This window comes from Astatotilapia calliptera, chromosome 5 (genome assembly GCF_900246225.1).
Source record: "Astatotilapia calliptera chromosome 5, fAstCal1.2, whole genome shotgun sequence".
In the NCBI taxonomy this organism is placed as follows: domain Eukaryota; kingdom Metazoa; phylum Chordata; class Actinopteri; order Cichliformes; family Cichlidae; genus Astatotilapia; species Astatotilapia calliptera.
This window is the reverse complement of record NC_039306.1, coordinates 37,809,587-37,833,385: the sequence shown is the minus strand read 5'-3', so window position 1 is coordinate 37,833,385 and position 23,799 is coordinate 37,809,587. Positions and strand designations below refer to the sequence as shown.

At 49.6% G+C, this 23,799-nt stretch overlaps 2 protein-coding genes across 3 annotated transcripts; both read left to right on the top strand.

Annotated features, from left to right (window-relative positions):
• Positions 1-176: 176 nt before the first annotated feature.
• atxn7l2a (ataxin 7-like 2a) lies at positions 177-13,962 on the top strand. Of its 2 annotated transcripts, XM_026169173.1 has the most exons (10): positions 268-424; positions 1,280-1,348; positions 3,520-3,850; positions 4,896-5,143; positions 5,639-5,721; positions 7,345-7,556; positions 7,941-8,121; positions 11,124-11,245; positions 12,358-13,219; positions 13,896-13,957. In XM_026169173.1, the coding sequence occupies exons 1-10, from the start codon at positions 295-297 to the stop codon at positions 13,911-13,913; spliced, it is 2,256 nt and encodes a 751-aa protein (XP_026024958.1). In that variant the 5' UTR covers positions 268-294; the 3' UTR covers positions 13,914-13,957. The 2 variants fall into 2 exon arrangements, with proteins under 2 accessions (XP_026024959.1, XP_026024958.1); XM_026169174.1 differs by having other exon boundaries at positions 177-424; positions 12,358-13,962.
• A 3,896-nt stretch (positions 13,963-17,858) lies between these two features.
• cyb561d1 (cytochrome b561 family, member D1) lies at positions 17,859-22,874 on the top strand. Its single transcript, XM_026169194.1, has 3 exons — positions 17,859-19,100; positions 19,466-19,503; positions 21,827-22,874. The coding sequence occupies exons 1-3, from the start codon at positions 18,944-18,946 to the stop codon at positions 22,331-22,333; spliced, it is 702 nt and encodes a 233-aa protein (XP_026024979.1). The 5' UTR covers positions 17,859-18,943; the 3' UTR covers positions 22,334-22,874.
• The last annotated feature ends 925 nt before the right edge of the window (positions 22,875-23,799 follow it).

Sequence of the window (23,799 nt, the reverse complement as noted above, 5' to 3'; positions counted from 1 at the left end):
GACCAACTATTGATCATGTGCCTCACCACACGCGACAAGGTGTAAAGACAGGCGGCAGCGGATCTGTGGAAGCTGTGATGTTTCTTACATGTCATTCTGTTTTCACTGCGCATTCAACCATACTACGTCCACGCGTGTGCTGTGTTGATAACATTCTGTCATTTCCACGGTACAAAAGTGGGACAGCTCTTAGAGCCAAGCCTTCTGTTTGTGTGGGTGTCCCCAGCACGCGCACGCAGGAAGTTCCTTTCCTGTCGAGAACGCGAGATGACGTAAGCTGCTTGCCGCGCAGTGATGATGGCGGTTCGTGAACGCGCAGTAAAAGTAATGGCTGCTCTGGATCGGCGGGTTCCTAGCCTCGATGATTTCGTGGGTCAAAGCTGGACTGCCTGGGCCGATTGGGCGGGCATGACGCCGGCGGATGGTAAGGAAACACCCTGACACAAACACTGATCGGTACGGAGCCATTTAACGGAAGCAGCAGTGTTTATTTTCGCGGAAACGCAGGACGGAGCTAAACATGTTACCCAAACAAAGACCCTACCGGGTCCTAGTGCTGGGTGGGTAACATGTTGGTCTTCACTAGGTTACAAAAATTATAATTGTAAGGACACAGTCATTGTAGCATGATTTCCACCTGTGTGGTCATAAAACAGTCTGCAGCGTTTAGGGGAGACCATTCGTGTGGAGAAAACCGGCAGGGCTGGCTGACATCAGAGCGGAAGGAGGCTAGTGTGGACGGCTGGCCGTGGAAAGCGAGCATACAAGCTACCATGCGAGCCCGACTAGCCGGTGGCGACGAGGTAGTTAGCATCAGCATGCTAACGCTAGCAGCAGCCGGATTCAGAGCCGGTGACGGAGGAGGAGTCTGACGCTTCTGCACCGCTGGCCCATCCTGTGATAGAAGGAAACATTTTGCGTGTCGTTCCCACTTCGCTTCCTTCGCTTCCTAAACAATGATACTCGTGGACTCGCCACACGATTCCTCATATATGTGGCTTCTGCCCACAGTGTTCTTGCTAGCTTAGAGTCACTGTTTGGCGTTTCTCCAGTGCTGCTCTGCCCATTAACTGTCAGATAGTCTCCCCACCACCCAGTGCCATTAGCTACTGCCTGCTGATCGTATACTTGGACTACGAGTACTTCCTGAAGAAACGAGATCTGAGTCAATTACATAACACAGCTTATTAATATGGGCTATGTGTGATGTAAGATGAGCATTACTAATGGTGATACCAACATCACAGCTGACAGTGGCTGTCTTGAACATGTGTTTCAGGGCCTGATGTGGATGACTGCAATAAGAATGGCAAAAAGGCTGCAGAGGCAATGTCACTCAGTAAAGAGGGTAAGTGTGCAGGTTGGAAACATGCCTCATACTTATGGATCTCAGCTTTTCTAACAAACACACCTTTGCACATACACATGCTGGATGCTGTTTATGAGAACATGACACCACAACTCGGGGGTACCTGACAGTGCGTGTGAGGATCACACGGCCATAAGAGCCAGACAAGGCTGATCTGAAGCCCCCACTGTTCTTAGTTTGAATCTGCTGTGCAGGTTTGGTTAAAAAACTTTGGCCAGACTCCGAATGTTTCGTCAAAGTTTAACAATGAAGAGTCTTCACAGAGCTCACGCTGAGTTTCAGGTCGCTTATCGTGAACACAGCTTTTGTTGGAAATAGGCTTAAATTTCTATTTTTCTTTTGTAGTTATATTAACAGCTTATAACACTACACAAGCCACATGCTTTGTAATGCTGTGCATTGTAACACGCGTCTGTGACGACGGTGTGTTGGAGCGTATTTGGCACGTAGAGGAGCGTGAGTGTTTGGCACGTGCACGCCAGCTTCGTCGTTCTAAGTGAAGCTTTGCAGCGTTTCCGGCCTGTGGTTCCAGCTAGCACCAAGCTCCTGCTCATGGTGCACATCAGGGGAGCCTCACCAGTTGATGCCATCATTTACAATCCGATTTTTATGTCAGTGAATTTCTCATAAAGGTTTGTGTTTGTAACAAAGTGCACGCTAAGGTTGGGCGACTGGACATGTTGACCGACGACAGGCTGATCTGACTCCTCCATCATTGTCTAACTGCTTCGATCGAGGGCTGGATAGCGTTAGCTTCTATAAAGTGTGCACGTCCAAACTTCTGTTTGGCAAACTTTTACTCACAGTTATTGGCTTCCACATACCGACGTGTTGGCGTGTGGCTGTGCTGCAGATGCATGAAAACAGCCAGCTTCTTATTAAGACCACCAGGAGGCTGACTGGCCCGTCACTGGTCAGGGCAGCGGATGCATTCTGGTCCCCAGTCGGGTGGATTTACGTGAGCCTGGCTGAGCACTGTCGTGTGATCATCCTGTATACCTGCACGCCTGCTGCTGGGGCGGGATGTTGACTTGCACATACATACATACTGTTTGACCCAGAAACCGGGGAGTTTATTTGTGAGCAGGGGAAGAAGTGGATGGCTATCAGCCGCTAAAATGTCTTTACCGACTTATAATTCTGCTAATGCGCTCATGCTGTTTTCTCTAAGACACGGCTCCACTCATGATGCCTTCAGTAGACACACGGGACTCTTTCACTGACAAACACAAGCTGGGAAAGAGGAGATGTGTTGGTGAGCACAGAGATACAGAGCTCATCACATCATTTCAATAAACACGCTCGGCCTGTTTTTGGAGATGATGTGAGAGGATACCTGCTCCCCACAGTGTGCAGCATGTGTGCACCATGATGCTGTGCACATTCAGAGCACGCGTCAGCGAGAGGGAGCACTCAGCTTTAGTAGTTTAGAAGTATTTAGGATCTCGCACCAAGTGAAAGATGCTAACAGCACCACAAGGTGCTCTTTGTGCCTATGATGCGTGAAAACTGCCGACCTTAAATGACAGAAACGAGAGTCACAGCTGGTTTACTGTTCGGTGTGCGGGCAGACGTTCACGTGCAGACGTTCACGTGCAGACGTTCACGTGCAGACGTTCACGTGCAGACGTTCAAACACCTTTTCAGCTGGTGGATACATTTGTGCTGCTGCTACATTTTGCAGCGATAGTTTCACGGCATGTTTTGCAAAGACTGCATTTTGTTCGACATCCTCCTCGTGAAATCCGAACGACATGCATCTGCAGCATGGGTTACATGCAGACAGCTTAATATTTCCATGGCAACCTGTACTCAATGGTTCCCATAAAGCCACTTTAACCATTGCACGTGGAAAAACCCGCGATACGTTGAGTATATTCGATATATCGCACACCCATACCTTGTTAGTGAGTGAAACAAAGCCTGAAAATGTCATCACATTCAACTGAGTCTGCAAATACTTAGTCGGGTAAGTAAGCCCCGACTTACAGCTTCTCCATGGAACAGGCTACACAGTAGAAGCAGATCCAGCAGCACAGCAGGCTACGAGCATGTCAGTCGCAAGAAGCACGTGCAGATTTAGGATGTTTGAAACCGTAGGTTCCTCTAAGTGAGAGTACGTCTTTCTGTGTTCTCCACTCTTCTTCAAGACATGTCCATCTTTGGCCTCTACCCTGGCCATGACGACTTCTACCTGGTGGTTTGCAGCCATTGCGGGCAGGTCGTGAAGCCACAGGCCTTTGAAAAGCACTGCGAGCGGAGACACGGGCCTGTGGCCAAGCTGTACGCCCGCTTACGCTCTCCCACCCCGGCACCGCAACCCCAACAGAGAAGCCATCACGGCCCCTCTCCTCCTCATGGGACCAACGCTGCTTCGTGGGAGGGTCGAAACCAGGGAGTCGGGCAGCTCCGGGCGGCTCCACCTTCACCCGTCACACCACCACAGTACAGATACTCGAAAACTTCCAAGGACGGAGTGCGGTAAGAACACAGTCCAGTCAAAATGTCCGAGCTTGATTAAAGCAATAATAGATGATGTCAGCTGTTCAGAGTGTAGTGGCTAGCTTGGATTGGACGTGCAATGATTTTGTTCGTCTAAATCCTCTGTACAAATGTTGTAATGTGTTCTTATATCTAATTGAAATGACAAACAGCGAGTGTTGGCCTCTCTTTGTAGCGAGTCATCCAAACCACACAGCAGCACATTAATGACTAACCTTTAAACCTGATGCTCTTTGTCACTGTGCTAATGTGTTTGCATTATTACCCTAGCTCTGTAGCTAGCTGAAGCTCCAGTGAGCCATAGTCATAATCTTTGATCAGGTAACAGCAGAACCGTATGTTCTGGTGCATCATGTCTAGATGGAAGCTAGCACCATAGATCCTCCGTGGATGCTGACTGTAGAATAACACCTGTCATAACAGCCGAGCTAAACCTTTTCTTGGGGATGAAAGGCTGTTGGCTGTTTTTGAACTCGGTGCTTGCTGGAGTCTGGGGACCACAGACAGGGTTGCACCCAGAAATGAGGTGGGACTTGTCTGTGGTAGAATCTGTCTCAGCTCATCGCCACTCGAGTTTTCTCTCAAATACACATTTGACTTTTTTATTTTCGAGTTTTGGTGAGTTGAAGCCCTTTGGCGTGTCCTGATGTGTGCTACGCGTAACCTGCTCGTGGCAGCACCCGTGTCATCGTTCCAGCTGGTAGGAAAGGATTGGTGTTTGGAGAGAAGCCGGCATGAAAGTGGGCATCTTCTTCAGTTCCTGACATACTTGGTGGAGCGTGGTGGATTATCATGTTAAAGTTATTAATCACAGCTCAGTACAAAAGCCTCACACACCTTTCTATCCAAACCTTGTGTTTGCGACCAATCAGCACAGAGCTGTGTTAGAGAGACGAACACGTGATCTGAGCGAGCACAGCTAATGTAGAGCGCAGGACTGAAACATTAGAGCCCTCTTATTCACACATGGTTGTTTTTCATTGGCTACGATGACAAACTGTGAACTTCTTCTCTCGTCACCAAGACACTCCCCACTGGAGAAGTCCCACGGCAGTCACTTTGACTCTTCGGTATTCAAGCAGCCACCACCTCTCGAGCCTCCCATGAGCTCCCCACCTCCGTCTCTCAGAGATCCCCCTTGGCCACACGGAGCTACTCCGCCTGGTAGATCTTCACCCAGTGACAGGCACCCCACAGTGAGAAAGGATTCCACTCAAACCTCCGCTGCCACACGCCACCGCATCCCCAGACCCTACAACAAAGTGGCTTCCAGTGAGTACAAGTTCAGACGTGCAGGCAATAGAGAAAGTAGATGTCAGTAGAAGTGTGGTGCGTTCCCGAATAAGTCGGAAGTCGATGCCAAGTTTTAAAGGTTTTTGTTTCCCACTCGGAAAGTCCGAGCCAACCAATGTGACCCGAGGTAGCAATCCAAGATGGCGGCACTGTTAAAACAAGCCGAGCGTCACTCCGAGCTATTCTGGAACGCTGCGTTCATGTGTCTGTGCGATGTCTTTGTTCTGTTTGAGTCTGCAGCCGGCGTCTGCTGACACACAGCGTGACGCGCTGTGATGCATCATGAAGGATCAGCCTGCCGAGTGCAGAGAGCGCAGCTCCGGCCGTCTGCAGCCGTCTGCAGCCGCGCTCCGGCCGCGCTGCAGACGGCCGTTTGCTTTCAAATAGAATGAAACCGTGTGTCCACACGTGTGGACAACAGACGTGAGCTTGTGCTGTCACACTGTGGCTCACGTGGCTTCTGTGTGTCCTCAGAGAGGAAGTGCGACTTGGACAAACACTGCGGCGTCCTTGACCCCGACAGGAAGAAAGTGTGCACCCGCCTCCTGACATGCAATGTAAGCAACACACACACACACACACACACACACACACACACACACACACACACACACACACACACACACGCGTGCTGTCCCATGTTAGTGCTTCAGTGTGGGTAAGTACAGGGTGAGGCGTGCTGTCAGGCTGTGACCCAGTGACAGGGCAGCGTGTGGGCTTCGAGCCTGTCCGCCATGTTCAGCCCTCACGCACACTCATCATGTTATCACTGAACGTTTGTGTAAACCTGTGTGTCACATGTCATTCTGTCATTGAAGTTGTCCTGCACAGCCGTGAGTCCTTTTTGTTTTCCACTGGATCGATCTCCTCAACAATGTGATATCAAATATGTGACAGAATCCCATCGTGGTCTTCACCACAGCTCTCCCACTTTCAAACTGGTGTGAGGTCCAGTCTGTCCCAAACTCGGTGTCTTTTCATCTCGTGTTGAGCTCTGGAAGCACCAATAAAGCCTATTCTTCATAATATTTCCAGAAACATCTCCTGTGCTCCTTACACGTCACCATAGGTGTGGCTGAAACGTCGCAGTATAGAGTAACAATGCAGGATTGGAACGTGCAGTGAACAGGACACGTGCAGTGCATCAACACAACACGCTCTGACAGTGATTCACACACGGCTCCAACCTGCCACGGAGCATCCTGGCAGCTCGTTTGGACTCACCTGTGGACAGAAACAGGTGGTGGCCATACGTCAGTCACACCTGAAGCCAGTTACACTGGAGGGAGGTTCACAACACGCTGTGGCTGAGCTCCCTGCACTGAAGACAACAGCTGATAAAAGACTGCAGTGCAGGAACAACTCCAAGCTGTCCATCGACATGTGAAGGAAACGAAAGGCAGGAGAGCCAGGACCGCCCACTGCTGGGACAGGAAAAAGCCGCCTTGGCGTTTACCACAGTGCACGACGAGACCATCAGAGAACAGAGCGAGGCCTACCAAGGAGACGACACAGTAGCTACAGTCAGACACCGTTGCTGCCTCTGGCCTGACGGTGTGCGACGCATCATGAGATCTGAAGACTACCAGTGTAGGGTCAGTGTGAGACAGCTGGGTCAGAGGTCACGGGACCAGCAGGACCAGGACCCCGACACGCCTGTTTGTGTGAAGACGACACGCTAATCTGAATCCCACTGATCACGCATGGAGACGTGTCAGAACTGCGCAGTTTGCAAAAGGAGAGCGGTCGACCATCGCAGGCCAGACGTGCAGCTTGTTGATGAGAGAGGTGACCGACTGCAGTTATTCTTCTGAGCTGTGTGTGAAACGCTGTCAAGTCTTTAGTGTTGATCCACTGCACATACAGGAAGTAAACATGTGTACACCAAAACAGCTCTGTGGGAGAAATGCTGCTTCTGCTGGGAACACTGGGGGGTTCGTACGGGCGCTTCATTAATGGGGGACAACTTGTGCTGTGTTCAGATGAAAATGTCCTCGACTGTGGGAGGAGTTTAATGTGGACTCTATAGGTGGGGGATGATGTCATCTTTCAAAAGCACTGTTATACTGTCCTGTTGTTGAAAGAATCGATTCTGAAACGCCACAGTATCCAGTCAGTCCCATCACACAGGCCTGCTCAGATCCACAGCAAACACACAATCTGATCTGTCCTTCCCTCAGATTCACTCCATCCACCAGAGGAGGAAGGTGGTGGGCCGCAGCAAGAACTTTGACCAGCTAGTGGCAGAACTCAAGACCAGGGTTCGAGAGAAAGGGAGCCCAGCCCTGGAGGGAGGCTCCTCGACGGGACAGTCCCTCAGCCCAGAGGCCCCCAGGGAGCAAGCTGGTACTCCACACTGCAGGAGACCTTTGGTCACCCTCCCTGCCTTCAGGTTGTGAAGAATGCTGAAGCTAAGGATGCTTATAGAAGAAGTTAGGACTCTTCTAGAGATAAATAACCATCTTTTTACTGATTATAGTGGCTCAAACATGGTTTGGCTTGCAGGATTCATGTGTAGTCAGCTGCTGGGCAACTGTTTTATCAAGCAGCTAACAGCTGCTGCTGTAACATAGACGTGCTGGACTGATGGTCTGCTAAACTAACACCCAGGTGTTCGTTCTGTTACATAATCCCCAAACAGAGCAAGTTTAAAGGCTTCTCAGATGAGTCCACCAGTTCGCGGCTCAGTACAGCGTGTGCATCAAGTGTAGGGAAGGAGCTGATGTGGTGCTGCTGAGGGTGTAACTGGATCTGGATGGTCCTGTGTGTGTTCTAGTTGGCCTACGGCTGTGGTAGAGAGTGCCCCAGAGGAGGAGAGCCAGCGGTCGGATGAGGGTAATCCCAGAGTCCCCTCGCCTCTGGTCCACGGACGAATCTCGAGCGATGAAAGCGAGGCCGAAGGAAACGACGAGCGAGCTGAGTTTCCATCTTCGGCTGCGCATCCCAGACCAGCGGCGGTGAGACTTACTGGGGCTCAGCAGCCACAGAGCCCAGCCTCTGATCACCACAGGCTGAGACGTTACACAGGGACAGGAGGACACCCATGCTGTGTCCTCATGTCCCCAAGGACACAGGGGAGACGCACACACGGGAGACGCACACACAGGAGACACACACACAGGAGACGAACAGCAGACGCACAGCAGACGCACACACAGGAGACGAACAGCAGACGCACACACAGGAGACGCACACACAGGAGACGCACACACAGGAGACGCACACACACAGGAGACGCACAGCAGACGCACACACAGGAGACGCACACACAGGAGACACACAGCAGACGCACACACAGCAGACGCACACACAGCAGACACACACACAGCAGACGCACACACAGGAGACACACAGCAGACACACACACAGGAGACACACAGCAGACACACACACGGGAGACACACACACAGCAGACGCACACACAGGAGACACACAGCAGACGCACACACAGGAGACACACAGCAGACGCACACACAGCAGACGCACACACAGCAGACGCACACACAGCAGACACACACACAGCAGACACACACACAGCAGACGCACACACAGGAGACGCACACACAGGAGACACACAGCAGACACACACACAGCAGACGCACACACAGCAGACGCACACACAGCAGACGCACACACAGGAGACACACAGCAGACGCACACACAGCAGACACACACACAGCAGACCCACACACAGGAGACGCACACACAGGAGACACACAGCAGACGCACACACAGGAGACGCACACACAGGAGACACACAGCAGACACACACACAGCAGACGCACACACAGGAGACACACAGCAGACACACACACAGCAGACGCACACACAGCAGACGCGCACACACAGGAGACACACACACAGGAGACACACACACAGGAGACACACACACAGGAGACGCGCAGACGCACACACAGCAGACGCACACACAGCAGACGCACACACAGCAGACGCACACACAGGAGACACACAGCAGACACACACACAGCAGACACACACACAGGAGACACACAGCAGACGCACACACAGGAGACGCACACACAGCAGACGCGCACACACAGGAGACACACACACAGCAGACGCGCACACACAGCAGACGCACACACAGCAGACGCACACACAGCAGACGCACACACAGGAGACACACACACAGCAGACGCACACACAGCAGACACACAGCAGACGCACACACAGCAGACACACAGCAGACGCACACACAGCAGACGCACACACAGCAGACACACACACAGCAGACGCACACACAGCAGACGCACACACAGCAGACGCACACACAGCAGACACACAGCAGACGCACACACAGCAGACGCACACACAGCAGACGCGCACACACAGGAGACACACAGCAGACACACAGCAGACGCACACACAGGAGACGCACACACAGCAGACACACACACAGCAGACGCACACACAGGAGACACACAGCAGACGCACACACAGGAGACACACAGCAGACACACACACAGGAGACGCACACACAGCAGACGCACACACAGGAGACACACAGCAGACACACACACGGGAGACACACACACGGGAGACACACACACACAGCAGACACACACAGGAGACACACAGCAGACACACACACGGGAGACACACAGCAGACGCACACACAGCAGACGCACACACAGCAGACGCACACACAGCAGACGCACACACGGGAGACACACACACACAGGAGACGCACACACAGGAGACGCACACACAGCAGACGCACACACAGGAGACACACACACGGGAGACACACACACGGGAGACACACACACACGGGAGACACACACACACACAGGAGACACACACACACAGCAGACACACACAGCAGACGCACACACAGCAGACGCACACACAGGAGACGCACACACAGGAGACGCACACACAGGAGACGCACACACAGCAGACGCACACACAGGAGACGCACACACAGGAGACGCACACACAGGAGACGCACACACAGGAGACACACACACAGGAGACACGCACACACAGCAGACACACACACAGGAGACACGCACACACAGCAGACGCACACACAGGAGACGCACACACAGGAGACACGCACACACAGCAGACACACACACAGGAGACACGCACACAGGAGACACACACGGGAGACACGCACACAGGAGACACGCACACACAGCAGACACGCACACACAGGAGACACGCACACACAGCAGACGCACACACAGGAGACACGCACACACAGGAGACACGCACACACAGCAGACACACACACAGGAGACACGCACACAGGAGACACACACGGGAGACACGCACACAGGAGACACACACGGGAGACACACACACAGGAGACACGCACACACAGCAGACACACACACAGCAGACACACACACAGCAGACACGCACACACAGGAGACACACACACAGGAGACACACACGGGAGACACACACACAGGAGACACGCACACACAGCAGACACACACACAGGAGACACGCACACACAGCAGACACGCACACAGGAGACACGCACACACAGCAGACGCACACACAGCAGACACACACACAGGAGACACGCACACACAGCAGACACACACACAGGAGACGCGCACACACAGCAGACACACACACAGCAGACGCACACACAGGAGACACACACGGGAGACGCACACACAGCAGACACAGGCTGTGATAATGAGACCTGTGTGTGTGTGTGTGTGTGTGTGTGTGTGTGTGTGTGTGTGGATAAAGCAGCATGGTTGCAGTGGTGCCACAGGCTCTTCCAGGCACTTCTCTGAGAGACTGACTGCAAACGGTGCTGGAATAGATACAAATACAAAAGTAGACGTGTGAAAAGCAACTCAAAGGATTTTGTGAAGTTCCAAAACAAACAGTTGTGTTGAATGTAAACTCAGACAGCAGCATATCTGCACAGCCTCTGTGCTCGGTGTTTAAAGGTGTGTTCTTGTTTTTAAAGGTGTGCTCGTTCGGAAGCCGTGTGTTGGGTCAGGGCATCTACACGTTTGACAGGAGACTACACCACCTGAGGTCTGCCTTCAGCAGCATGCTGGAACAGCACATCAGCGCCCATCTTTGGAAGTAAGACGTCCCTGTGAACAGAGCTTCATGTGAATATATGTGTGTTTACTACTCAGAGTTACTGTCAGCAGCTGTGGTGCAACAATGGAGCGACCCACGGACACCGGGGTCAGTGTCAGTACTGGGAGCACCCTGACTGCACCCTGCACAGGCTGCACAGGTAGTGCTCCAGCTATGTGCTTTTCAGCTGGTTTGCTGCCTTCCCTGCACAGCCTCAACAGCATGCAGGAGTCTCCAGGAGATGGACAGATGCTGCAGGAGGTGCTTAACCCACATCAAGACTGGTGTCTGCTCCTCTGTGTGGGAACTCTGAGCACTGCCAGAGCCCCACAGGACGATCTGCAGCAGGCCACGGGTGTGAATGTCTCTGACATTATATTCTGTGCTTTAGACAGAGCAGTTCACCCTGACTGTGACACACATGGAGATGCTGACTGTAGCCTAGTTCAGCACGACAGGTTTGGTTGTCAGTCAGTGCTGATGTGGGAGCATGCCCTGACACTGTCAGCCGTGAACAGCAGCATGGAAAAGAGTTGGAGCTGCTTTGGTTCACTGTAAAAAGCCCAAACATTATCAAACAGTGTAGCTCCTTTTGTTCCTGACACAGGAAATGTGTGAGACACTGTCCTGCTGGAAGCTTCCATTAGAAAATGGATGCAGTGTGTTGATAAAGCGATGGATGCAGTCGGCAACAATACAGGTAGGCTGTGGCATTAAAACCACTCGGTCCATAACGTCACATCAGTGGGACTCGTTCAGGCAGAGCCGGACAGACAGAGCAGCAGTGTGACATGCTCACGGTCTGAGCCTGAGCAGGTCCTGAGGAGCTGTCGTATGGCAGCAGTTTCCTGCTAACAACGTGTCTGCTGACATGCTGGGCAGTGCAGGAACAGACACTCAGGGCTTACATGTTACAGCAGCACAAACAAGGCTGGCACAGAGGTGCACCCTGGGTTGTTTGGTTCAACGCCCCCTCAGAAGATGACCTCACAGTGCTGTCTGGGCTTTATGTTCCCCGTGGCAGGGTGAGGCGGGGGTGTGGCCACTGTAAACATGGCTGTGCTGTCAGACACTGCAGGTGGGCTCATCTGTTCTTTTTTCCCTCTGTCCAGGAAAATACCTCAAGCTGCAGACCTTCAGTCTCCTCCTCCTCCAGCCAAGACCATCACATCCGTGTCTCCCACCATCATGTCCTCCTCTTCATCACATTCTAAGGTTCGCACAGGAAGTCATATTAGCTCCTCCCTCAAAACGGCGTCATCCTCATCATCTTCCAGTCGAGGGCCGGGGAGGCCCCCGACATCCACGCAGTTGGAGAACTACGGGAGCAATAGCAGCAGCAGCATCGCCGGTAGTCACGGGCGACCCAAGAATCCAGTCGGACGTCCCAGCAAGCAAATGCTGAAGCTGCGAGAGCAAGTCGCTACAGCCGCTGTTCTCCGCAAGCGCAAAGTCCCATCCCAGGAAGGAGAGCACTCGGGTCCCGACAGGAACTGCATCGTCCTCCAGGACAGGGGCCGCCCGCCTTCCAACACGTCGTCTTTATCTTCCAAAGCGCACGCACAGACCAATGGCACGCTCTCCCCCAGCAGCAAACCCCACCCCCAGCCTTCCCCCACAGACGCCCAGTCGCCGAGCACAAAGGCTATTTGGACTTACAGACGGACACACCCTCCTCTGGGGGACCCTTCTCCCACCGCCAATTCCCACAGCCGTGCTTGCGTGGGAGACTCAGGGCTGCACGGGCAGGGCAGCGGGAGGGTCTTTGAGCACCAGATGGGAACGGTGAAGAAACGCAAAGCTGGTCGTACGGAGGATAACGCTCCCTCCTCTAAGCCTTCAGCCCACTGCCTGACTTCCTCCTCTTCTTCCAGCTCTGCCACTTCGTCTCCACGCTCAAACTTCTACCCCTGGAAAGACAATAAAAGCGGGACGCTTTCTGGGGGTGTGGAGAAGAAACTGGGCACACAGAAGGTAGGTTTGGACGAGGGGAAATGGGTGTACTGAGCAGTTCCAGTCCACACTTGGCCCCTGCAAAGGCGACTAGGAGTAACCCTTGAAGCTCTTTTGAGAACGGAGTGGTTTCTGTTGTGTTTCTGCTTGTATGGCTGCGTTAGTGAGGGCGGCCTCTGCCTGTGCAGCTACCTCGCAGCTCGTCACCTGTGTTCACTGGTGTAGCTGATGAGACTGCCTCTGCACAGCTGAAAGGATGCTGCCAGTCAGACAGTTTGTACCGTGCAACCAGCTCAGTGCCTCACAGTGCATGTAGAGGAATCATGTTTCTGCATAGACGCAGCAGTGTACTGCTGACGTGTTGAAGGTGCAGCTGCTGCCCTCTGGGTAATTACAAAGTGCCATAGATAAGTCAGGTCATACTCCTCAGAGTCTCTGTTGTCAGCGACGTAGTCTTGGACTAGACTAACACAGGTCTGCTGCAAGGTATTAAAAATGACTATTACTCAACCGAGAGCTGTTTCCATGACGATCAGTGACGCCCAGCAGCGGTGGACAGAAATTCCCGCCACGCTCCGAGGAGCGGTCTTAAACTGGCTCTGTGTGAAACATGGATCTTTGTTTATTATGAAGTGAATGCAAAGAGCAGCTGTCTAAACAAAAGTAATAATTTGACTAATTTTCTTCTGTCCTACAGCCAAAACTGCACCATTAAGTGTGCCTGCCTTACAAGCCACGATGAGGGAGCCAGCTCTGCTCAGTCCAGGACTGAGCCAACAGGACTGTGTGTGTCTGTGTGTGCCTTCTGTCTGTGGAGCGTACGCTCGGGTGTGGATGTGACCGCTTGTTTGTATGTGCAGTGTCGATGTAGTGTGGATCGCAGCTGGGTGTGTAGGTCTGGGTGAGTGAAGGAGGGTGGGAGGAAGTTCAGAGCGTATGGATTTAGAAATACCTCACGACCATCTGGTTATGCTGCTAAATGAAATGTTGGTTTATAAAAATTGATTAAAAATGTCATTTTCACTTGGTTTCTGTCACTTCTTTATCACTTTGGAAATGTGCTCTCATGTTGGGCTGAAGTCAGTGGTGCACGTTTTACAATTAGAAACTAGATGATGTGACTGCATTAACACATTTATCCCCACAGCTGCCTCAAGCTGCTTTGTTATTAAAGACTGCTGTAATAGAGGGAAACCCCAACAATGACCCTCTGACAGAACCGGGCTGAGGAGGGGGCAGCCGTCACGCCTGGTAGGGAGTGAGGGGACACGTGGAAGGTGGCCAGGGCTTAAATGATTAAATGCAAAGAGTGAGTGAAGACACAGCAGATTCAGGGTCACCTGATCCAGCCTTAACTACATACTTGATCATCTTAAAAGTCTGACATCTATCAGTACCATAGTACTATGAAGTCTTTTAGATTAAGATTGTGTATGAGGAGCAGAATTTGAGTCTGGATCAACAGGCAGACTGTCTCGAGTACCTGCCAGTACTCTGGCTGCAGCATGTTGGAACAAATAAAGGAAACGGGACATTTTTAGGATCGCCTAATATCAAATTACTGCAGTCCAAGCTACATCCAATAAATGCACAAACTAGTTTTTCACTATTACTCTGAGACAATATCTTTATAATTTTAGATTTTTTTTGTGTATTTGCATTTTCCGCACTGAAGGACATCTCTTGGTCACAGGCCAAGGTAATGCCATCCAGAGTAAGAATCTGCTTAGATACCATATTTCTAAGCTTTTCAGGGCCGAGTACAATAACCTCAGTTTGATCTGAATTAAGAAGCAGAAAGTTAGCGGCCATCCAGGTCTTTATGTCTTTAAGACATTCCTGCAGTTTAACTCATTGGTGTGTGTTATCTGGCTTCATGGACAGATAGAGCTGGGTGTCATCTGCATAGCAGTGTAAATGTATGCTCTGTCTTCTAATGATGCTGCCTAAGGCAGGGTCCAAACTTTTTGCAAAGAGGACCAGATTTGGGAAGTTGAGCATGTGTGTGGGCCGACCATTCAGCCCGAAATATTTTGAACCATTAACATTAAATGCAAATGAACGACTTTATACGGACCCTGCAGGGGACATGGGAGAAAACAAATTAAGACGGACTTCTGCGAGATCTCGCAAAACAAACTCGGGATCTCGCAAAAGTTTTAGCCGCATTCTTCGGAGGCCGCCAGCTCCAAGCCGACCGGGAGGTCGAGGCACGATGTGCCGGGAAAGCGGTGTTCCTCCCGGCTGTAGTAGGTCTCGACCTCCCGTTAGCTTCGAGATGGTGGGTGTCAGATCTCCGAAAACGTCGGAGCACTTTTGCAAATATGTGATGTCTTGTAAACCGAGCAGGTATCTGACGTTTACACAACTACATTCACGCCTCAAAATATCTTCAAAGTGTATTTTGTGACCCAGAAAGAGTAATATCACAACTAAGTAGCTGCCGCCATTGTTGGAATTCAACTTTTGTGAGATCTCACAAAAGTCCGTCTTAATTTTTTTCCCCATGTCCCCTGCGGGGCTCCGTAACTTTATCATGTTAATTTTTCACACAAATTTTATTATGAATTTTTTTTATCATGAATTAATAAATTTGACCAAAATAATGTATTTGAAAAACACAAAATGAAGAAAAATTAAACATCTAAATTCAAAACATGTGAACAGGAAAATAACATTAAGAGTTAACTTATTCAAAAGTACAAACACTGGGCCATATAAATCCGTACATCGCTCGTTCTTTAGGTTTTTAAATTGACCATCAAAAATGAAAAAAACTACTTTATGTTATTGGATTTTGAATCAGATCTCAAAAACAAAAATGGATGTTTTTTATTTCAATTTCAAAAATATGAAATTGAAATAAAATGTAACCCTTGTAAATGGCCCAGGGCTGGCTCAGAAACAGTGGTTCTGATGCGCAAAATGTCACGCAAGTGAGTCGCTTAATCTCGTCCTCACGCTTCTTGTTCATGTTCATGACGGGGAATGTCTTCTCGCACAAGTATGTGAGCCAAACAAGCTCAGTATTTTCTTAGCAAATGTTCGAATCTCTTGGAACACGCCTTTATCTAGCTGGCGGTAAAAGCTGTTGGTGCTGACGGCGATACTCGGTGTCACACTGCAGCTCAATGAGCTCCGGCTGCAAATGGTCAGGAGCATCATCAGGGTCCATGGAAGAGGGAGAGGAAAAAGGCATGATTTTTTCAATAGCTGCAAAATCCCAAAAGTGCTGTTGAACCTTCTCAGCCAGAGAAGTCTGCTGCATCACCTCATTGCGCACTAACATTGGTCTGTAGGAAACTAGTCATTATTTCCTGTAGCGATGGGAAATGTGTGGTATTGGGCTGCATTTGTGACAGATGTCTTTAGAAAAGTAGCAGTTTGGTCCCAAAGGCTTTGATGTGTGAATACAGTTGTCTTACCAGTGCATTTTACCCCTGAAGGCTCCTGTTCAGCGTGTTCACATGTTGTGTTATTATAAGAGTTGTCTGATTTCCTCCCTAAGAGAGTAGAAGCGCTGCAATTCAATTCAATTTTATTTATATAGCGCCAAATCACAACAAAAGTCGCCTCAAGGCGCTTCAGTGCAGTGCCGACCCCCGACTGAGCCATCTCAGGTCATTGTGATACACAACATCCCTGTACTCAGCCTGGATGTTGAGTACAAACTGTTGACACTGGCGGTGGCACAGGGCTTTGGAGCGAATATCATTAATAGCCTTTATTGCCTTTTTCAGAACATGGTCGTATTTCAAATGTTTAGCAGAGTCCTTGTAGGTGAATAATACAGTGGAGTTTTGTAGCTTTACCTCCTTGTTTGCTGACTTTGTTACAGACTAGGGTCCATTTCTCTCCCCAGCCACAGCAGGTGCACCATCCATAATAACCCCAGTGACTTTATTCCACGGTAGCTTCATGTCATCTACGGCGGAACAAGCAGCAGCAAACAAATCTGCTTCTCGTTTGGCCCGTAAGGCTCTGGAGGCTCACTCATGTTCATTTCATTGTCCACCCTTCTAAGAAAAAAAATCAGTGACAGAGGCTGCGGCCAGTGGAAATTTGAACACGGGCCGCATTTGGCCCGCAGGCTGGACTTTGGACATGCCTGGCCTCGGGCCCCTCAGGTTAGCTGACCAGCTCCTCCTGAGCGTGCCCAGGACTAATCATAAGCTCAGAGGGAGTCGGGCGTTTGCTGTGGCAGCACCAAAACTGTGGAATGAGTTGCCTTTACATGTTAGACAGGACCTTCCTTATCTGTTTTTAAATCACGTCTTAAAACATATCTATTTGCAGCACAGCAGGACCTGTTGATCTCTCTTAATATGTTTTTTATTAATTATATATATTTATTTAATTTTAAGATATTTTATATGTAATTTAAACTGTTTTCTCTTTGTTTTATATTTGTAGTACTTTGGCCAACATTGTTGGATGTAAAGTGCGTTATAAATAAAGATGCTGCCTAAGGGAAGCATGTATAATGTAAACAGAAGTGGTCCTAGCACTGAACCCTGTGGAACTCCATAATTAACCTCAGTGTGTGAAGAGGACTCTCCATTTACATGAACAAACTGGAGTCTATTAGATAGATATGATACAAACCACTGCAGTGCAGTACCTGTAATACCTACAGCACATTACTCTATACAAAGTATTATGGGTAACTGAGCGCTGCACTGAGGTCTAGCAGACATGTGTCTGCTCTCAAAGCCCAAAGAAGATCATAACTGTGATAGTTTCTGAAACCTGCAGATGATCAGCTGTTTCAAGACTTTTTGGGATACAAGAAAGATTGGCCTCTAATTAGCTAACACGGTAAACAGAGGACTTTTTAACGGTCTAATTACTGCTACCTTGACAGGCCTGTGGAACAGAGATCATATTTAACATACATGCATATATGATGTTAATGTCCTTGCCTCCATTTACACCAATTAGGCATAATGTTGTTAGTTAGCCCTTTGCTGACCCCTGAAGGTGCTGTGGTACTGGGAACCAAGATGTTAGCAACAGATTCTTTAAGACCCGACACTTGTGAGGACTTGTTTGCACTGTGAGATGGGGAATGTGGAGATTCAGCACCTCAAAGCGGTCCTGGACCACGTGTTGCATTAACCTGCTGAGAGAGGCGTAGCCATCAGCCATCCTTTCCACGCCCACCCCCGTGACATCACGCTCCAGCTCCAAAGCCCTATACTGTTTCCACGACAGGCTGTACATGATCTGCAACAATGTGCATTAATAATTGATAAGTCTACAATAATCATTTTCACCCATCTACGTGTACATGTAGTGAGCTTAAGATTCGCTCAGTTAACGCTGTTTTGTGCCTATGCACGGTTCTTAGTGTTTCTCCCTGCGCTCGGCTACAGCGGCTGACACGAGAATCAGGAAATACAAGTCGGGTCAGCTCACTGCGTAGTTTCTTCGAGAAAAGGTCGAAGCAGGAAGCAGAAGCGACGGTGTGGCAGCTCGGTGACTGTGTGCAGACTCGGAGGGATCGCACCGCCCGTTCTGTTTGCGTCCTCAGGCCGGAAATGGCCTTAACAAAATGGGTTTCGTAGGAAGGATGTGTGCGCACACACGAGCCTGGGCAAAGCAGCGACTCTGATGCTGCTCGGCTCGTGCTCGCTGTAACCGCGCGACTATGAGGCTCGTGCAGCCGGGCTCCTCGGTCCTCTCCAGCACACCTCGTATTCCCGCCGGACGCTGGAGCAGGTAGCCGGAGAGGCTGTGAGCAGCATGCGGTCAGACGTGGAGTACAGCCCGGTGGGAGAGGGCCTGGGTATGCGGGACTTCTGGCTGTACGTGTGGCTGCGGAGAGTGGCGGTGATAGCGACTCATGTCACCGGCCTGGGCCTGACGCTCGTCCTCTCCCTGCTGTCCAGACCCGGAACCAGTAAGTGTTGTGTACAGTGTTTTATCCCCGTCATCAAACCTGCCAAATATAAGGAAGTGATTTTGGTTATTTGTGATTTAGTCATTCACGTGACTGATCAGCTGCGTGGGCTTCTTTACTGATCAACGTAGTAGTAAAATAAATATTATTATCATGGTTTTCTTCCAGTAAACAAAATGATCCCGTTTCTGATGATAAACATGTAAACGAGTGCAGATTAGAGCCCGTGTTTGAGCTGTTGCATCACAGTGCGTGTCCTTGAGTGGGTACGTTTAGGTTTTGCTGACGGTCAGCTTGCTGCTGTTGAAGCTGCAGCACATGGTCAGCTGATGATTGTGTCATTAATCTGCTCTTTGTCTCTCCAGGTCTGTTCTCTTGGCATCCCATGTGTATGTCTGTCGCTGTAAGTTTCCAGTCCTCACACAGACACTCGTCTCACTCGTCTCACCCACGACCGCTCGCGGCCGAGTAAACGGGCAGCTGTGGCTCTTCTCGCATGGCTTTCTAAGCTGCTTAAGGGGATATTTCAAGTAATGGATGGAGATGTTGTCTCAAAAACAGGTCTCTTCTTTTCCTGCTCGCTTTCAGCCCACTACATTCCTCCAGTCTCTGTCAGCTTTCCACTGTAAATAATAGATTTGAGGGAGGATATGTTAACACTCAGAAAGGGAAGCTTAGAGATGGGTGATATATACAAAATATCTGATGCAGTGATAAAGTCTGAGTAAGATCCTGGAAAGGATTGTTCCCACTCAGCTGTTGGATCACCTGAATGATTCCAGAAGCTCCTCAGTCCGGCTTGAAGCCGTTTCACAGCACAGAGACGGCTCACAAAGGTTATGAATGACATTTTGTTAGCAACAACTGTGGTAAACCTGTATTGCTTGTTTTGGTGGCTCTGACTGCTGATCTCTCGACTACTGCATTGTGTGGGAATTTCCACATTGGCACTTTCGTGGATAAGATTTTGTCTGTGGCCCCTCTGCCGTCGGGTGCACCACAGGGATCTATTCTTGGGCCACTACTGTTTCCATTGTATCTCCTGCCACAGGGTGCAAAAACAAGAAATTTAAAGAAATGCTGACGATAGCCGCCTTTATCTGCCTTTCAGTCACTGATAGCTCCTCGACTGCACTCCTGGTTGATCGTCTTAGCGATGCTAAGTCATGGATGGCTCTAAATTCTTTAAGTTTTAATGAACGTAAAATGGAACGAACCCCAGAGGTTACTCTGCTGCTCTGACTGTCACCCGACAAGCTCAGTTACTAATCTTGGGGTAAAAATTGACTCTGTGCTTAGTTTTGATGGCCACGCAAACGGGGTGGTCAAGTCTTCCTTTTGGCACCTCATGCGTCTGTCGAAGGTTAAGCTTTTTCTTTCCAGGCGTGACTTGGAAACTGTCATCCATGCTTTTATAACCTCATGCTTGGATTACTGCAACTCCCTTGTAATAGCGGTTGGCCGTGCCTGCAACTGCACAGTTTGTAACTGGTAAAAGAACATTTGAGCATATTACTCCGGTACTTAGAATCTACTTTAAAGGGTTTTTAAAACCCTCAAATGCTCCGGCGCCTGTATATCGGCCCTATGCCCCCCTCGTTCGCTCAGCTGAGCAGCTGTTGCTCTCAGTCCCTAAATCATGGCTGAACCTTAGAGACCGAGCGCTCTCTACTGTGGCCCCGAAGCTTTGGGATGATCTTCCTCTTCACATTAAATGGCCTGCATTTGTATAGCGCTTTTCTAGTCCATAGGACCCCAAAGCGCTTCACACTACATTCAGTCATCCACCCATTCACACACACATTCACACACTGGCGATGGCAAGCTACATTGTAGCCACAGCCACCCTGGGGCGCACTGTCAGAGGCGAGGCTGCCGGACACTGGCGCCACCGGGCCCTCTGACCACCACCAGTAGGCAAACATGGGGTTAGTATCTTGCCCAAGGATATTTGGCATGCAGCCAGGATGCAGCCTGGGATCGAACCACCGACCTTCTGATTAGTGGCTGACCTGCTCTGCCACCTGAGCTACAGCCACCCATTAGGGAGTCTACATCAGTCTTTGAATCCAGGTTAAAAACGATAGAATAACGATTTATTACTCTTATTGTACTTTTTATGTCTGCTGGTCGGCCATGTGTTGTTTTTAAAGTGCTATATAAATAAATGATGGTATGGCCTAGTGTTACACACTGCTAGAATATGCTGTTCTCTCAGTCTCATCAGAGACCGGCAGCCATAATAATGCACCAGATCTGAATGTTAATTCAACATATGCAGTTACTATGAAACTCGAATAGCTGAACAGGTTGTGGTCAGCTGACTGGCAGTTGAACAACGCTCTGTTTCTTTGCCTTGAGAAAGTCTTGGGTAAAGCTTCGGGTTATTGTCCATAGGTCTGACGTCATCATTTATCCTGCTACATCTGTCTGTAATCATCCACTTACAGGCCCATCCCATAATATGCTGGTGCTGTGCGTTGCTGTATTACAGTTTGTGATTCCCAATCACATTAGATGTCACTCATGTACACAGCACGCACTTTGTCTCCTTGAATGAACTGGGCAAAGCTTGATGTGCAGAAAAACAGGAGTTTAGATCGTTAGAATAAATTCCCACAACTCTACATCTAATTAATCGCTTGTTGAGTTTTCATGGCTGGATCTGTATCACCACTAATCACCAAATAAGCCCCTTTACTAACATCTGTTTCTTCTCACTGCAGTACTGCCTGTGCATGACCGAAGGTATCCTGCTGTTCTCAGCAGAGGGATCTCCCTTCTGCTTCAAATCATGGAAGAGTAAAGTCCGTCTCCACTGGTTCTGTCAGGCTCTGGTCCTGATCGCTGCAGCCACTGGACTTGGGTTCATTGTGGCCAGCAGGAATGTGTCGGAGCTCCCACACCTGGCCTCCTGGCACAGCCTGCTGGGTATGTGTACGCTGACCGCCACCGTGCTCCAAACGGCCTGCGGCATCGCTGTGATTTTCCCCAAGCTGCTGCGTCTCTCCTGCCCCTCGTCCAGACTGAAGCTGTACCATGCCACCTGCGGCCTGGTTGTCTACCTGTTTTCCACCGTGACAGTGATGTCTGCCATGTTCACTGACTGGTTCCAGGCCACGGCGAAGGGGGTGGCGTGGTGGGCCTTCCTCATCCTGCCTCTATTCCCTGCCTTGGTGGTGATGAGCCAGATCACTAATGCCTATCTACCCCGCAAGAAGCTGACCAGCTAGGAACCAGCAGCAGGTGGCAGAGACATCCAAAAGGAATAATGAAGAAATAAAGAGTCTTCTTTAACTTGCACCCTTGCAAGGGTGGAATTTATCCCTGAGTGAAATGTCTTTACCAGTCATCACTGTTAGCAAGCAAGCTAGCAGCTGTGGTGTGGTGAGCTATATTTGTATTAAACTACAACTGAAATAAGGGATTTTAGGGCGTAGCTTCTGGGAGAGGTTCTTTTTCCTTTTCTTCATACCTCGAGTGCTACAAGTAGCTGGCATCTAGTGGCCTGTAGAAGAACTGCAGCATGAAACATTATAGGGTTGGTGTTTAAGTATGGCTGCCGACTACTGTTGGAGTCCCACAGGTGGAGCTGGTGCACACACCTGGACTGGTTTTGTGTGTCTGCGGCTGTGGAGTCTCACTGCTGTTCACTGTGTATGCTCGGTGAGACTGTGTGCAGCCTGATGAACATTTACTGCTGACTGTGTGAGAACATGGAGCTACACCAGGTTATACACCAACATGAAAATTCTGATATTTATTGTTTCATGATATTTTTTGCCTTTTGACTTCTTATAGGTGCTACATTGTGACACAAAAGGTCTACCAAAACGTTTTCAAATTGCAACCCTGTGGCCTTCTCCACAGATTCACAAGGCTGATTTGATTTGATGCACATTTACAGCTGGTATCAACCAGCTAAGAACAACCCGACACTGTCCGATCTGCTCTGCTCCAGGCTGGATCATGGAAGTGGCTGATAGTGTGTCCTGCACTAGAAGCTGTTCTAACTTCCACCATCATCAAACCCTGTTGGTGCATCCAGGGCAGACTCAGCTGAGTTCACAGAAAGGTTGATCTTCAGCTTTCTAGAAAAGCAGATATTTTGAGACGCAGTAATCCAGAAGATGAATGTAAACTATTTAAACATGTTAACTGGATATACAGTTCAACTTTACACCAAAGCACAGAAACAGTCGCTTTATATTTTAAAGTAAAGACCCCACAGTAATACAGAGAAAACCCAACAATCATGTGACCCCCATGAGCTCAAAACAACATACTGAAACAGTTATTCATCACTTGGTTGCTTCAATACAACCCTTGGGCACATGTATGCGGACGTTTCGTGGCTGTTTGGACCTCGCTCTCTCTTCACCGATCAGGTCTGGCTGTGGTAGCAGCTTTAAACCCAGGCTGATGGAGGGGCCCAGTCTGGATCACATTCCTGCATTTTGTAGGCTGCTTTTCCTACAAGCCACCGTGAACAAAGCAGCCAAGCAATGAATTCAATTCAAATTAAGACTTATTTGTCACCTACATCAACAATTATGTTGTGATACGCAAGGCAAGGCAAGTTTATTTGTATAGCACAATTCAACAACAAGGTGATTCAAAGTGCTTTACAGAGACATTAGAAACAAGAACAAATAAAAAGCATGATTTAAAATTGAATAAAACAAGCAAACAAACTAAC

Coding starts and splice junctions, on each gene's coding strand:
- atxn7l2a (XM_026169174.1), top strand. CDS start 295: ATGATGGCGGTTCGTGAACGCGCAGTAAAAGTAATGGCTGCTCTGGAT. Junction 425..1,279: donor GGGCATGACGCCGGCGGATG/GTAAGGAAACAC, acceptor CATGTGTTTCAG/GGCCTGATGTGGATGACTGC. Junction 1,349..3,519: donor AATGTCACTCAGTAAAGAGG/GTAAGTGTGCAG, acceptor CTCTTCTTCAAG/ACATGTCCATCTTTGGCCTC.
- cyb561d1 (XM_026169194.1), top strand. CDS start 18,944: ATGCGGTCAGACGTGGAGTACAGCCCGGTGGGAGAGGGCCTGGGTATG. Junction 19,101..19,465: donor GCTGTCCAGACCCGGAACCA/GTAAGTGTTGTG, acceptor TTGTCTCTCCAG/GTCTGTTCTCTTGGCATCCC. Junction 19,504..21,826: donor CCATGTGTATGTCTGTCGCT/GTAAGTTTCCAG, acceptor TTCTCACTGCAG/TACTGCCTGTGCATGACCGA.